General features: G+C 38.2%; 4 protein-coding genes across 6 annotated transcripts; 3 read left to right on the forward strand and 1 right to left on the reverse strand.

Moving 5' to 3' along the window:
• The first annotated feature begins 489 nt into the window (after window positions 1-489).
• On the forward strand, window positions 490-2170 carry LOC17876135 (50S ribosomal protein L25). Its single transcript, XM_006280897.2, has 3 exons — window positions 490-904; window positions 1006-1135; window positions 1708-2170. Exons 1-3 carry the CDS (start codon window positions 515-517, stop codon window positions 1935-1937), a joined length of 750 nt encoding a protein of 249 aa, XP_006280959.2. The 5' UTR covers window positions 490-514; the 3' UTR covers window positions 1938-2170.
• A 1464-nt stretch (window positions 2171-3634) lies between these two features.
• LOC17876567 (mitogen-activated protein kinase kinase kinase 5) lies at window positions 3635-7453 on the forward strand. 2 transcript variants are annotated; one of them, XM_023781296.1, is made up of 11 exons: window positions 3635-4318; window positions 4457-5116; window positions 5223-5310; window positions 5414-5476; window positions 5570-5736; window positions 5836-5911; window positions 6047-6106; window positions 6184-6309; window positions 6401-6631; window positions 6715-6794; window positions 6944-7121. In XM_023781296.1, the coding sequence occupies exons 1-11, from the start codon at window positions 3861-3863 to the stop codon at window positions 7026-7028; spliced, it is 2094 nt and encodes a 697-aa protein (XP_023637064.1). In that variant the 5' UTR covers window positions 3635-3860; the 3' UTR covers window positions 7029-7121. The 2 variants fall into 2 exon arrangements, with proteins under 2 accessions (XP_023637064.1, XP_023637062.1); XM_023781294.1 differs by having other exon boundaries at window positions 3637-4318; window positions 6973-7453.
• Window positions 7454-7810: 357 nt separating this feature from the next.
• LOC17876179 (zinc finger CCCH domain-containing protein 62) lies at window positions 7811-10665 on the forward strand. 2 transcript variants are annotated; one of them, XM_023786080.1, is made up of 11 exons: window positions 7811-8007; window positions 8088-8215; window positions 8418-8535; window positions 8616-8677; window positions 8766-8817; window positions 8917-9022; window positions 9134-9232; window positions 9334-9448; window positions 9540-9789; window positions 9820-10326; window positions 10409-10665. In XM_023786080.1, exons 1-10 carry the CDS (start codon window positions 7886-7888, stop codon window positions 10304-10306), a joined length of 1539 nt encoding a protein of 512 aa, XP_023641848.1. In that variant the 5' UTR covers window positions 7811-7885; the 3' UTR covers window positions 10307-10326; window positions 10409-10665. The 2 variants fall into 2 exon arrangements, with proteins under 2 accessions (XP_023641848.1, XP_006280305.1); XM_006280243.2 differs by having other exon boundaries at window positions 7812-8007; window positions 9540-10326.
• A 382-nt stretch (window positions 10666-11047) lies between these two features.
• On the reverse strand, window positions 11048-13294 carry LOC17876642. Its single transcript, XM_023787419.1, has 2 exons — window positions 13120-13294; window positions 11048-12628 (listed from the first exon to the last, which is right to left on the reverse strand). The coding sequence occupies exons 1-2, from the start codon at window positions 13185-13187 to the stop codon at window positions 11128-11130; spliced, it is 1569 nt and encodes a 522-aa protein (XP_023643187.1). The 5' UTR covers window positions 13188-13294; the 3' UTR covers window positions 11048-11127.
• Between the last annotated feature and the right edge of the window lie 1598 nt (window positions 13295-14892).

Below are 14892 nucleotides of genomic sequence, written 5' to 3' on the forward strand. Positions count from 1 at the left end.
ATATTGGTTGGTAAGAAAATAAGTCAAAATTAAATAATCAGAGAAGGTATGGACACATTTGCATCTTTTTGGCTTATGGACGGACGTAAATATAAGTTTAGCGTGTGACCAACTGCATACTGATACGGCTTGGAAAAATCAGATCAAGACAACGAAAGAATGTTGTTATTACGATAAAGACAAAAAAGCACGACCATATTATTCGTAATCACATCTTAATCGTCATATCATTTGTCTAGTTATGTATATATAACAAATTAACAACCAAATTCGCGATTATGTTTTTATATGGATTTCACCTCAACTTTGCTTTTAAAATGGCTGTAAAATCAAAATATTATATGAACTCATAATTAATACGAAGACTACTATTATTATGGGCTAACTAAAGCCCAATTTTTGTTTAGTGCAGTCCATAGAAAGCCCACAGAGCTTAAACCCCTCTCCTCCAACGTCTGAGAGTTTGAAGGGAAAACAAACCCTAACGTCACATCGATCTCTGAACCACACTGAGATGGCGAAATGGTTGCGTGGCCTGAGATCCGTGACGGCGGAGGTGGCTGATCTGCCGGCGTCTTCATTCGGTCGATCGATTCGGTGTATTCATCAGTATCAGACGATCCAGGCGGTTCCACGCGAAGCCGCGGGTCGAGGAGTATCGGCTCGAGACCGGACGATTGGCCGGATTCCCGCCGTGGTTTTCCCGCAGTCGCTTATCGAGACTGACGCTTCGAAGCGAGGAGCTTCGAGGAAGCAGCTTTTGACGGCGGATAAGAAGCAGATTAAGTCTATTATTGACTCTGTTGGTCTCCCATTCTTCTGTTCTACCACTTTCCAGCTACAGATCCGAGCTGGTCAGGGCTCTTCGACACTTGTTGAATCGGGTCGAGTTCTCCCCCTCAAGGTATTCTCAGTGTCGCCGATTTCACTGAATTTAGTAAAATGCAGATACTGTGAGTGAGTGAATTTACTGATAGGATTAGTATGGTTGGCTGTCTCTGTCAGATTCATAGAGACGAGGAAACTGGAAAGATACTTAATTTAGTCTTCGTATGGGCTGATGATGGGGAGAAGTTGAAGGTTGATGTTCCTGTTGTTTTCAAAGGATTGGATCATTGTCCTGGTCTCAAGAAAGGTAACTATTTCGCCTTTTGTTCGCATCACTTGCCTTATTTAGGTAGTTTCACTTGTTTTGGTTACTGAAAATCATGTGAGAACTGATAGGAGTGTCGTGTATTGGTCCTGATGCTGGTGTGAAGAGTACCAAGAACTGTGATTGAGATTTCTCTTTTTCCGATTGATGACAACTTTGCAGATCGGTTTTGTCTTTGTTTTTGCTTGCTAGTGTTCATGTCCTTCTGTTTTACTGCTTTCCACCCGTGCTTAATATGGAGCTCTAAGCATTGTAAAGAGAAATTTATCACATTTCTCTCTGATAGTTAAGTGTCCATCTTTAAAGAAATTAAAGAAACCAGATATTTTGATACGTTTTGTGGTTTTCTCATTTGTGTAGATCAAAATTTTACTTTTATTCATTGAGGAATAAACTAGTTTCATGAATGTTCTTCTGTAAATCTTTCTAGTCACAAAAATTTGAATGTTAACCATCGCTTGATGTTTATAAGCTCATTGTTTCTTGTCAAAAACTGTTGGTCTTCTGTTTTGATATCTTGATCTTTCATTCTGATTGTTTGTTACTGTGACCAGGGGGAAATCTACGGTCAATCAGAAGCACTCTAAAGCTATTAGGACCAGCAGAGCATATTCCATCTAAAATCGAAATAGATGTGAGCAAACTTGACATTGAAGACAAAGTGTTATTGGAAGACGTTGTATTTCATCCGTCGTTGAAGCTATTGAGCAAGAATGAAACCATGCCTGTGTGTAAGATTGTTGCCACAAGCCCTGTGAAAGAACCAGAAGCTGTTCAAGCATAAAAATAAGTCCTTGAAAAGGGTAATGCAATGCTTCTCTAAAGTTTCTGTTCCATAAGAACTCTAGAAGGAAAGATGCAACTTTTAGAATAACTCTTATTTTTGTATAAACCCTGAGTGAAAGAACACTAAACCCTCTAGTTGTTGTTTTGGGGTTTTTGAAAGACGCAGATCCAATTCGAATTGCGGATCAACTGTTTTGCATTTTAACACAGGTGCCCGCACAATTTGAAATATATATATATGTTTCCATAGATGGGTTTAGAACTTTGATCTGTTTGTACGCTGAAATAAATTGTAGTAACAAATTAAAATTAGATCTGTTTCCACCAAAACAGTCTTTGAATGGGTCGTTAACACTGAAATGAAGAGCCCACGACTTGGTCCTCAACAGTGATAACTGGGGAACTAAGAATTACACGTGTCGTCTGTTGTGACCAGAAGATATGGCCACGCATTCTTTGGTTTTCTTTGACCGTTGACTTGTGTGTAGAATCTTGCCAAAAAATGAAGTTGACCAAGAAGAACCAGTTCAGAATCTTCCCCCGCTTGAACTCGAAATTTCAATTGTTTCATTCTCTTTCTTTACTTCGATTTTTTTTTTCTCTTAATTAAGTTTACTAGTCTCTAATCTATTGTGGGAGATTCGTAACTACAGTCTCGTTACAAATTTTTGACTGAATATTTTTCAGTTACATTTTTCTTTCTTTTTTTAACTTTCGTGACGTTTTGATGTTAATAGAAACATGAAACTTCTAGTGTAAAATTGTAATGCCATGGCATTCAAATGAGGTTTGTCTTCTAGCTATATACTCCCTTAAAAATATGTGAACGGAAGCATCCTGTGAGTTGCGTATTACCGGATCAGAATATTAAAAAAAATGTGAAAGTAGAGTGGAATATATAAGAAATTCAGTTTAATATACTAGTACTAAAATGAAATTTGTTGACTGGCTTAGTTAAGCTTAGAAATAATGAATGACCAAGGGGTTAAGCTGGTCTAAACCAGGTTTTAACAATTTTAGTCAATGCCTCGTGATCCGTACAGTACGGATTTACACTAGAGTTGGCTTTACGCCTGTCTATTTAGAGAGATTGACATTTTCTACCACTTCATTTTCTAAAGTATTTCCCTTTCACACCATAGACTTTTAGTTCTATACTTTTTTGGTGGTAAAAGTTTTCTTAATAGCTTCTATTAATTGTGTGCTAACTTTATGAAAATGGAGAAATATAATCTAGTGATTGAGTAGGTTCTTGACAAAAGAGGAAATCAATTGGAACACAACATAGTAACATACGACAAGGTGAGTTAATTTCGGCAAAAGTTTTTATATATGTAAAAGTTAGATAATTGCCATATATAAATTTAAAATGTCCTAGTTAATCATATCAAATTACACAACTGACCACATAGTTAAATTCAATTAACTTTCTGAATTAATTTAAAAATAAAAATAAATTTCAGGTATAGAAATTACTAAACCCATATATGGTAATGTATTCTAAAAAGTTTGATATTTTCTATAATAGACCAGAAAAAAAAGCCGTTGTAAACCGTGTTACAGACCGAACCGCCTCTCAAGTTATTCATCTTCTAGATTTACTTATTTATAAAAGTAAAGATAAAATTTCCCAAATATTAAAAGAAAAATAGTATTTGGTCCTAAATAATAATAATACGCAAATAATCACTCTTTTGTTCATCTCTTCGTTATAATTTTATTTGGAAACAATTTTTTTTCTTTTGATTTCTGGTTTTTGTTTTTTCTGTTAAATCCGTTGGGTTCTTCTTCCATGGATGCTCATCGTCATCGCCTTCATCTCCGTCTTTCTTCTTCTGCTCGTTTCTAACCGTTGAGAGAGAAAATCAAAAAGGATTCATGTGCAGCAGATCTTGTATGAGCATACCATGATTCTCTCGCTATGCGTTGGCTTCCGCAAATCTCGTTCTCGTCTCCTTCCTCGTCTCCATCTTCTTCTCTAAAACCCGTGGCTTCCTACTCTGAATCTCCGGATCCAGATCGTAACCATCCGGTGGATCGGGATCGATTTCACCGCCGTTTGTTTCGCTTCAACCGCGGCAGGCTCACCCGTCAGAGGAAGCTTCGTCACTTGACGGATGACGATGTTTTGTCGGGTGAACGTCGTGCTTCTACCTCTTCTTCCACCTTCGATTCCGGTTTAACTCGCTCTCCCAGCGCTTTCACCGGGGTTCCTCGCTCTCCTTCTGCCGTCCCGTTGCCTTTGCCTCTCCCGGTCCCGGAGATCGCCGGAGATTCCAGGAATCGGAACGCCGGAAACGGCAGAGGATTGGATGAGAGGGATCGAGAACCCGAGAGAGCTATTGCTGATCGCACCTCTTCTGGTCCTCCTCTCACAAGGTAGATTTCAATTTCGTTATCAATTAGGGTTTGGAGACTTTGATCCCAACTTTTTTTTTCATTTTATTTTGGCTCAAATGTGTTTTAAGCAATCTCAGCTTGTTTTTTTTTCTGATATATTTTTCATCTGTTAATCAGCGTCAATGGCTTTGCCCGTGACACGAGGAGAGCTTCGGAGAATTCGTCATATCAAGATCTTAGTCCGAGAAACAGAAATGCTTACTGGGTGAGCATTCCGACCATGAGTGCTCCAACGAGTCCGTACATGAGCCCTGTGCCTAGTCCTCAAAGGAAGAGTACTGGCCATGATTTGCCTTTTTTCTATTTGCCTCCTAAAAGCAATCAAGCTTGGTCAGCTCCAGATATGCCACTTGATACCTCTGGACTTCCTCCTCCTGCATTTTACGACATCACCGCCTTTAGTACAGACAATTCTCCTATCCATAGCCCACAGCCTCGAAGTCCACGCAGACAGATCAGAAGCCCTCAGCCTAGCAGGCCATCGTCACCGTTGCATTCCATGCTATCGCCTGATCACTCTGCTGCACCACGGGATAGTGTTTCCTCACCATTGCATCCGAGGATGTCTACTGATGTTACTAATGGACGCCGTGATAACTGTAATGTTCATCCTTTGCCTCTCCCTCCCGGAGCTGCTTGTCCCTCTTCAACAGCTGCTTCTGTTCCGTGCCCCCAGGCTCCTCTCAAACAGGATTCCTTCCCGATGAATTCCCAATGGAAGAAGGGGAAGCTAATAGGTCGTGGTACATTTGGAAGCGTTTACGTTGCCAGCAATAGGTAGTAGTAATTCTTACTCATTGTATCTATCTTTCGTACAGTTGCTTAGTACCAAGAATGCTTTCTTTTTTCTTTAGTGCCTATCTGAGATGATTTTCGTTTGCAGTGAAAATGGAGCATTGTGTGCGATGAAGGAAGTTGAGCTCTTTCCTGATGACCCAAAATCCGCAGAGTGTATAAAGCAATTAGAGCAGGTAAGTTTCAGGAGAGACAATGCTCTCCACGAGCCTATATGACTCACGGTTTTTGTTTGCTTGTTCGTTTGTTCTATCTCATAACGTTTTTCTTTTATCTCAGGAGATCAAACTTCTAAGTAACCTTCAACATCCAAACATAGTGCAGTATTTTGGTAGTGAGACAGTGAGTATCCTCTGTTTATATGCATATAGTTTACCTACCCAATGCATCATGGCTGGAAATCCATCGAGTAACTCTTTGATTTTGCATGTACAGGTAGAAGATCGTTTCTTTATATACCTGGAATATGTTCACCCGGGCTCAATAAACAAATATATCCGTGATCATTGCGGCGGTACCATGACAGAATCTGTTGTTCGCAATTTTACCCGTCACATTTTGTCTGGGCTGGCTTATTTGCACAATAAAAAGACAGTCCACAGGTAAAGTCACTATATTACTGTAATCAATCTTAAGTGAATATTTTTCCAGATGTTGAAGCTTAAGTATTTTGGTTTCCCTAATTTTGATAATGTCATCAGGGATATCAAAGGTGCTAATCTCCTTGTTGATGCCTATGGGGTTGTCAAGCTTGCTGACTTCGGCATGGCTAAACACGTTAGTTCTATTTTCTGTCTAGTTTTGCTGTTGCTAATTGTATTCTTCAGTGATCAGTAGAATGCGAATATCATGGATCTCTGAACTATCTAGTTTCCGTTTGATGATAATAAAGTTGCTATTTATCTTATTCAGCTTACCGGACAAAGAGCTGATCTTTCGTTAAAGGGAAGCCCGTACTGGATGGCACCAGAGGTGGTCATTGTTCTATACATACTCTACAAACTCTCTCTCTCTCTCTCTCTCTCTAATATATTTGTTTACTCACACAGCTCATGCAAGCTGTGATGCAAAAGGATAGCAACCCAGATCTGGCTTTTGCTGTTGATATATGGAGTTTAGGATGTACAATCATTGAGATGTTCACTGGGAAGCCTCCTTGGAGTGAGTTTGAAGGGGTAAGCACACACATATGTCTAAATATTGAGTTTTTTTTCTTACTTCTCCTGATATCTAAAGCTCTTTGTATCAACTTTGCCTTAACCATAGGCTGCAGCTATGTTCAAGGTCATGAGAGATAGCCCACAGATACCCGAATCAATGTCAGCTGAGGGTAAAGATTTTCTGAGATTATGCTTCCAAAGAAACCCAGCTGAGCGACCAACCGCATCTATGTTGCTAGAACACCGGTTCCTAAAGAATGCTCTGCAACCAACCTCACCAAACAACAACAACGATGTCTCGAATTGCTCTCAGTTAGTCAATGGGATGAACATAACGGTAAGCAAAAGCTCAATACAAGCGTGCAAATTATCTCATGTACCGGCCAATCTCATTAATATTAAATTATCTCTCCCTTACAGGAACCAAGCAGTAGAAGGGAGAAACCAAATTTCAAACTAGATCAGGTTCCACGGGCTAGAAACATGACATCCTCAGAGAGGTAAATAAATCATCATCCATCCATCATAATTTCACTGGCATTGATTTTTGTTTTTTTGTTATGTTTTTTGGAACCTGAAACATGTCTGTGAAACCTGTTTTCTTGTTGTCTGTGTTGTTTGTTTTTGCGTATGGTTTGGCTTTCTCCAGCTTCTTCACACGTACTTCTTTTTCTCCAGTGAAAGCGGGCAGCAGCAGCAGCAGCAGCAACAACAGTACCGGTCTCCAGATCTAACAGGAACGGTGTCCCGACTGTCTCCTCGTTCCACTCTAGAGGCTATACCAAGCCCGTCTCTTTCCCAGCGAGCTAAGCCCAGCACTGACCGGAGAAGAGCCTGCATCTCTTCAGATCACCTATGATTTGCAGCTTCAGAGATTAACAACAGAAGCTACTTCTATACGAATTCTTGTACACGTTACACGTATGTGTCTGTCAATGTACGTATTTAGAGTTTCGGGTCGTGAGGGGGGGAATACAACTGGGATGAATGGAAACCATGTTGGTAGAAGAATTGTGTCGTCCGTCTGTAAAATTGAAATCCAATGTTGAATCGATAGAAGAAGCTTCTTTCTTTCTTTCTTCCTTCTTTTTATTTTTGCGTCGGAGAGTTCAGAGTCGTGTATAATATTTTTTTTAACGACGTCTCTTGTCTTGTATCACTTTTGGAATTAGAACCATATTAAAAAAAAAAAAAAAAAAAATCTCAATCTCCGATTTAATATATTTCACCCATTTTCTTTTGATTAATGATGTAGCAATTACTCTAATTAGTATAACTCAAAAATACGATTAGATCAATTTAAATAACGTGATTGTTGGGTTAAATGTTAAAGGAAAAAGATTTGGATTAAAGGAAAAAGGATAAACCTTTCGTCTTGTAAATACTTTTGAAGTCTTATAAAATACTTAAAAATACAACGCCAAATGTGTAAATATCTAACCTTTCCTTTTTTCGAAAAGGTTTTTAATATCCCCACTATCAAATTCAGGATTAAAGAAAAAAAGGAAAATTACCAAATTTCGAAAAAACTCTGAGAGCCGTTTTATCTTAAATTTTGAATTCTCTTGGCATTGCTCTCAACAGATCTCTCATGTCGGAGGAGAAGGTAATCATTGATCTCTGTAGCACGGACGAGGAGGAAGACAATGCTTTCGGTGATGAGAATAACTATGACGAAACGGATGAAGAAGAAGAAGAAGATACGGATTCAAGGTATTTGTCTACGGTTCCTTTGGTTACTTTAATCTTAATCTTCGGGTTATTTCATCGATTCTGAATTTTGTCTGAGTCAGTGGCGATGATAGCGATTGGAGCGACGGTGATGCTACGGAGTCAGATGTTGAATACGATGAAGCTGACGAGACCGGGGGAAAACGCGATAATGATGATGATGATGACAAAGTCACTCTCCTCCTCACAGGTTTTCTCATTTAGGGTTTACATATAAATCCTTTCTTTTTTTGTTTCGTATGCATCAATTTCTTATTTAACCTAACACTGTTGATTGCAAACAGATTTGATCAATCAAAATCGTGTCTGTTTCATACTTGGTTAACTAGCCAGTCAGATCTCTGTTGCGATGATAATTCAGTAAGGAATATTTCTGATTTTGTTGTTTGTAGCCGGAAGCGATTTGAAATCTTTAAATGTAAAAGAGTGCAAAGCATATCTGAGGAAGTACGGTCTAAGATTGTCTGGCACCAAAGCCGTTTGTATCGAGAGAATTGTTGAGCATTGGAGGTATCAAGTTGTGCTATCACTCTCTCTCTCTCTCGTGGGAATGTAATGTACACTCTCATGCTCCTACTTATCTCTTTCAGGATTAAAGATGGAAGTGGGGAAGCTGTGTATCCAAGATCATCTTTTGTTATCAATTGTAAAGGTATTGCTGTTTTGGATATGCTAATTTATTCGTGTGTGTTGTTGTTACAAATTTCAGCAGAGATTGACAGTCCTATATATTGGTGTAGGTGATGTCTGCAAAGGAGACACTGTTCTGTTTACACAGAAGGTTCATCAGAAGTAATTAACTTCTTTCACCTATGGTTCCTGGTTTACTTATATCACATTTGATTTCATAGCTTCGTATTAATGTAAATCAATGATCTTGGGTTTGAATAGGTATGAAAAGATGAATTGGAGTGGAAAGATTATGGGGAGAAGAACTGTCGCTGGTCAGGTTGTTAAAGAAAGCTATGGGACTGCTAAACAACAACACACTTTCACTGTAAGTATGACCATCATTGTCTGATTTGCTTGATCCATTCTATATTTTTGACTGGTTTATTTTGACTTCCAGTTTGATAAGCTAACTCTATGGTTTGTGTCTTTACCATAGATTGAAGTGCTTTGGTGCGAGGGGACACATAAATTGCCTCCTCTGTATCCATTACTAGTGAAAGGACGAAATCTTTATAGGTTAATGACCTTGAGGCAGGTGGGTTGTCTTCAAATTGTTGAATCTTTTACTTTTCATATTCAGTCATGAGTCGCCGGTTGCATATGCTCATCAGTTGGTTGCTCCTTTTCTTATTCCAGCGATGGGCTAATGAAGCAGACAGAGTAAAAGTTCTTTCTGAAAAGCATAGCCGCGGTGCCGCAGCAAGAAAGGTTATGAGAGAAAGGAAAATAAAGTCAGGCTATGTACTAAAAGGTGAGATGCTTTAGTCTTCTTTGTTATAGGTATGTTTTAATATATATATATGGGAGATTTCTTTTAATGCTCTTTCGGTGTTTGTAACCAGATGGAAGACTTCAAAAGCCTGGTCATGTGAAGAAGCCGAAGACAAGCAAAAACGACAAAGATGAGAATCTAACCCAGATTTCGGCTAATCATTCACTTGTTGCTTTTCCAAACCAAAATCCTTCACAGGGCCATAAGAATCCATCACAGTTGAGAAATATGAATCCCCCTAAGTCCTACACTTCCCATTCATATGCTCCTCGACCACATCCGCCACTTACATACGCTCCTCGACCACATCTGCCACTTACATACGCTCCTCGACCACATCTGCCACTTACATACGCTCCTCGTTCATTAGCTCCTATGAATGTGCCGCATTCACAACTTCCTCGTCCAAACATTCCTCCTTACAACTCATATACTTATTCAACACAACAAAACCAAAGACCACCACCAGCTTTCTACAACAGAAGACCTGCCTCTGATGCCTTGCAAGGACAAGCATCGTTCAATCCACATGCCAATACACATGCTATTCCAGTTACACATCAGAGGAGGCCATACCAGAACCAACATACCCATCATGGCAGCTTGAACAGTGGCTACAACCTTGGCGTGAGGGACTTGGATTACTTCTCAGATATGATGATAAGCCACAGAGCAGAAGGATGCACATACAGACAGAGTGAGGTAACTCACAGACCATACAAGAACCATAATACCTACCATTCCAACTCCAATAGTAGCTACAACAATGGGGCAAGGGACGTGTACATGGTTAACCACAGAAGAGATGGAGACAATCACAGACCAAATTATCGATAACACACCGTGCCTTGTGACTTGTGAGTAATATCTTTCAGCATCATACGAGTACTGGTCTGTTTTGCACGTAAACTTACTTTTAGACATTTTTCTGGTTCTCAGGCTATTGGAAAGCGTCCTGATCATTGGTTCTCAATTTTCTGTGATTCGTAGTAAGAAAGTTTTCTAGGCTCATGATTCTCTTGATCATCCGTTTCTCCAGTTTCTCTTTTGCAACTATGAGTGTGATTCTTACCTTCACTCATCTTGAGGGGTCCAAAGACATTCCTCAAAAAGTGCTATTATTACCTTGTAATCAAGAATGATGGGCTTGGCTTAATTATTAAGCTATATTGCAATGATGGGTTTTTTTGGCTTTATTCTTTATTACTCCAAACCCTCACGAGAAGAGAAAACGAAATATTCTACCAAATGTTGGCCGGATTAATATAAAGAATACGTACGAAGATATATATATATGAAGAAATAACTGAAAGGATCATTCATTCTCGTTTGAAACATGGCAAGAACCATCGGGATCTAGAGCATGGAAAGGAAGAGCAAACAGAGCGGTGCGGTAGTTGAACCATTTTCGAATCAAGGTTGAATATGAAGATTTCGTTTTTGTCATATTGATCTTCGAAAGAGATAGTATCCAATAGAATGGCCTCGTCTCCCAAAGAATAAATTTTGTTTTCGACTGAAACACTTTTGTGTTTTGTCTTTTCTTGTCCGACCATACTTATTTAGCCATAAAAATTGTTTGCTCATAAAGCCCACCGGGCTTTGATTTATTATTATATAAAATATATATTATCCATTTTAGTTTTTTTTTCTTCTAATTATCCTGACTGGTCGCTAAAACTTACAAGCATGCCATGAGAATCTAAGTTTTGAGGACCCTTAACAAAGAAACTCTCAGATTCATATCCATCAAAACCTGGGCTTTTACCTTCTCTCACCTCTTTAAACCTATCCATCAAATGAAGTCTTGTCAAGTGATCTCCCCAGATATCATACTTATAATCTTTTGTCTTCTCTTCTTTCACTTCGGGTTTTGAGTTTGCTCCAAGTGCTCTCACATTTGAAGCCAGTAAGCTACGTTGTATGATCATTGGCTTAACCCCTGAAAACGAAAACGTTGTTGATTGCGATAGGATCGGTTTAGGAGAAGGTCTTACGGGCTTCGTTGTGGCTCGAGTAGTTGATGGTTCTAGTGACATTGGAGACATAGGAGTTGAGTGTCCACTGTGACTGCTTGAAACATCTATGCGCTCGGGTGTTAATCCATTAATTCCTCCTTTCTTCTTCTTTTTGTTCCGGCGCCTCTTCTTGTCTTTTGCAGTTTTTATTGTGAAATTCAAATCTTCTGATGCTTCTTTGTGGGAAGAAGAAACAGAAGCAACTGGCTTTATGTTACTGTTCTTGGAAGCCTCAATAATTCTTTGGAGGGTGTCTTTGCTTATGAATCTTAGCAGAGTATCCATTTTAGCGGAGATTGTGATTGTAGATGATTTATCAACTTCTCTCAACTCCATGTGGTTACAATTGTTTCTCTTGTTGTTCTCCTCGATGAAGTAATCATTGAAGCAAAATATCAGAATGACTAAAGCAGCAACAATAAGAACTGCAACTGAGAATTTCTTAGTATGTACCCAAAAGACCGGTTTTTTGCAGATATTAAGCATCAAAACTGGTGAGGTCGCCTTCATAGGTACTCCAAAAACAACAACTCTCGATGCCCAAGAGAGTTCAGTATGGTAGAAAAATAAAAACTTGATGGATTCCGTTGGCTCTAATGAAAATCCTTCCCACTGATGATTCACCATAAAAACATTTCCCGAAACCAAAATACTCAACTCCCTCATGTTCTTCTTAGTATAAAGCTCTTTTGAGAGAGGCTTGTAACAAGGAGTGTCACCTATGCGAAATAATCCAGTAAATGGCTGAAACCCTATTATGTGGGCATGCTTTAGAGGCATCCACACTATAGCTAATAGATTCTTTCTGATGGGAGCAGAGCCACTCAACGGTCCTTTGGGATAAGCCAACCCAAAAAAAGGTATAAGTGAATCGAACTGATTCTCTTGTCCTAAAACGGAAAGGAAACATAACAACTGAGAACTGGGAGAAACATTCTGGTCAGCTTTTGGGATAGTTACACAGTTAGAATCTCCACCATTAAAGCCCATAAACCCCTTAGCAGCATAACAAGTGTAGAAGCCATTGGAACCAAAAGACTCATATTCAGCTAAGTTATGCAGTGTATTGATTGAGGAAAGCAGTAGACATGAGAGAAGGAGAAGACAATGAAACGCCCTTGATGAACCAATTGTTGCTCCTCTGTAGCACACATAAACACAAACAAATAAGAGAAAAGTCTAAAAGTTGCCAATAAACAATGAAAGTTATATGTAATCTAAAGCTTCAACCAACTTTTTAAAGAAAAGAGTTATAAATATTCTAGTAAATAAAAACCATCCGAAAAATGTAAAAAGGAAAAAATAAAATGAAAAATTAGAATAGTACCCAAAAAAGAGTATTGTCATTTGAAGAAACCAAAAGCGAGAAATAGTTCTATAAACAGAAAAGGACAAAGAGGAAAGAAATATTATCATCGATAGCGAAAGGCAAAACTTGATTTTTTTATCCTTCTAAATTGTTGTATGAATATCGAACTAAAACCCAGAACCAACAGTAAGTGATAGAAGAAGCAACGACTAGTAGAAAAAGATTCGAACTTGAAATAAAAAGAAAATCAAAATTTTCTTGAAAATCGAAGACCCATCATCAACAAAAAGATAAAATAAAGTGAGGAAGAAAGAAGGATTTACCGAAGGTGGAAGAAGAAGAAAAGAGGCGTAGTCGCTAGAGTTTTTTGCTCCATGTGTGAAACTAACATGGAATCATCTGAAACCAACTTCTGAAATTTAGGAATTTTTTTTTGATTTGGTAAAGAAGAAGAAGAAAAATGATCGATATTTTTGAGGACGAGAGAGCGAACTCCACCTGAAGAAAATAGGCTAAAGACCAATAGACTGGAAAACTAAAGGAATAGAAACAAGATAACGTATTCATTATTTTGTAATTACTTATTTACCCTTTTGTAATTTAATTGTTAATCCCTAAGTTTGATTTCCTTCATAATATTCTTATTATTTGATCTTTTTATTTAATTTTTCTTTTTTTGAATAGCATCTATATCATCTATATATAGATTACAAATCCATATTAATATGGTATTTCCTATATAATAATTTGCAATGAACAACAACATTGTGTGGCACATTTATTTATATTTCATGTGGTATAAAGGTCGTAAACGAACTTAATCATATATCAACATAGCTGACAATATTTATACAACATGATAAATTAATAATATACGAAACATTCCGCGGTAAAAAAAGGTGTGATTGTATTAAAACGATTTTTTCTAGAAAAGAAGAAGCCAAAGACTTTTGTCTTTTGTTTGGATCCGTGGCTTTTGGGGGTAAAGTCGGACTTAAAAACATGTTTGGGACCTTTCCGAAGGCAGGAGTGTGTTGTTGTCTGGTTGGACTTTCGTGTGCCTACGACAAAACCGGTACGATCCGGTACAGTTGCAACGGGGAATCTCTCGACGACTAACAGCGTTGACTCGAGATTCCCTCTCCACGTGTTGCCCCCATTGCTTCGATTCGCTGATGTTCTTGAGACCCCATCATCACTAACGGTCACAATCTTGGATGATCGGACGGCTGACAATTAAAGTGGACCATGTACAAACGTCTTTCAATTTCATTATATATATATATATATATATATATATATATATAATTGACGTATTAAATCACATATTAATTTTTTTATACAAGCAAAGAATCTCATAATTAGAATTACATGCACTAACTGAACCATTTAAACCATGTATTAGACAGCGACTAATATTCTAAACCACATATTTACAGATCTCGTCATTCATAATCAAGCCACTATTTTACAATTTATATTTTGTTCTTGCAAGTATTAGATATTAAAAAAGGTCTTTTTTAATTAGGAGTATAAGTGCAGTATATGAGTGAGTTAATTACGTTAAAGCAAGTACGAACTTGCAATAATCTTTTTGAAAAAGGCTTTTGGTATTATTATGGAGTTGTAAGGTTAAGGGGTGAAAAGGGAGTAAATTAAGGGCTACGAATTTGAAATTAATCACACTGAATACTCTTGAAGGGATGTACGTGAAAATATAAGTAGAGGATGTATAAATGGGTTTCGAGTTCGAGCAAACTGTAATGGGCCTAACTAATAATATGCCATATGGCCCATATTGATGAAAGCATTAACGAGCCTCACTTTTAATACAGCCCAAATATAAGAGACCTTTTAAATCATCGGTTTGGTCACCGCGTGGGCAAGCCCGCTACAATTAGCACTTACGGAGTTAAACGGGATCGGGTAGCACTTACGGAGTTTTGTTTTTTTGCTACGAAAGGATATTAATATAATGAATCACACTTGACATTTTAATGAACCGTACCGGTACCTAAAAGACCTATACATGTGATAAAAAGGCTAAGCACATATTGATCGACGACAGCGAGAGAGCAGGCTTTAAAGGACTCCAA

This window comes from Capsella rubella, unplaced genomic scaffold, assembly GCF_000375325.1.
Source record: "Capsella rubella cultivar Monte Gargano unplaced genomic scaffold, Caprub1_0 scaffold_8, whole genome shotgun sequence".
Taxonomy (NCBI): domain Eukaryota; kingdom Viridiplantae; phylum Streptophyta; class Magnoliopsida; order Brassicales; family Brassicaceae; genus Capsella; species Capsella rubella.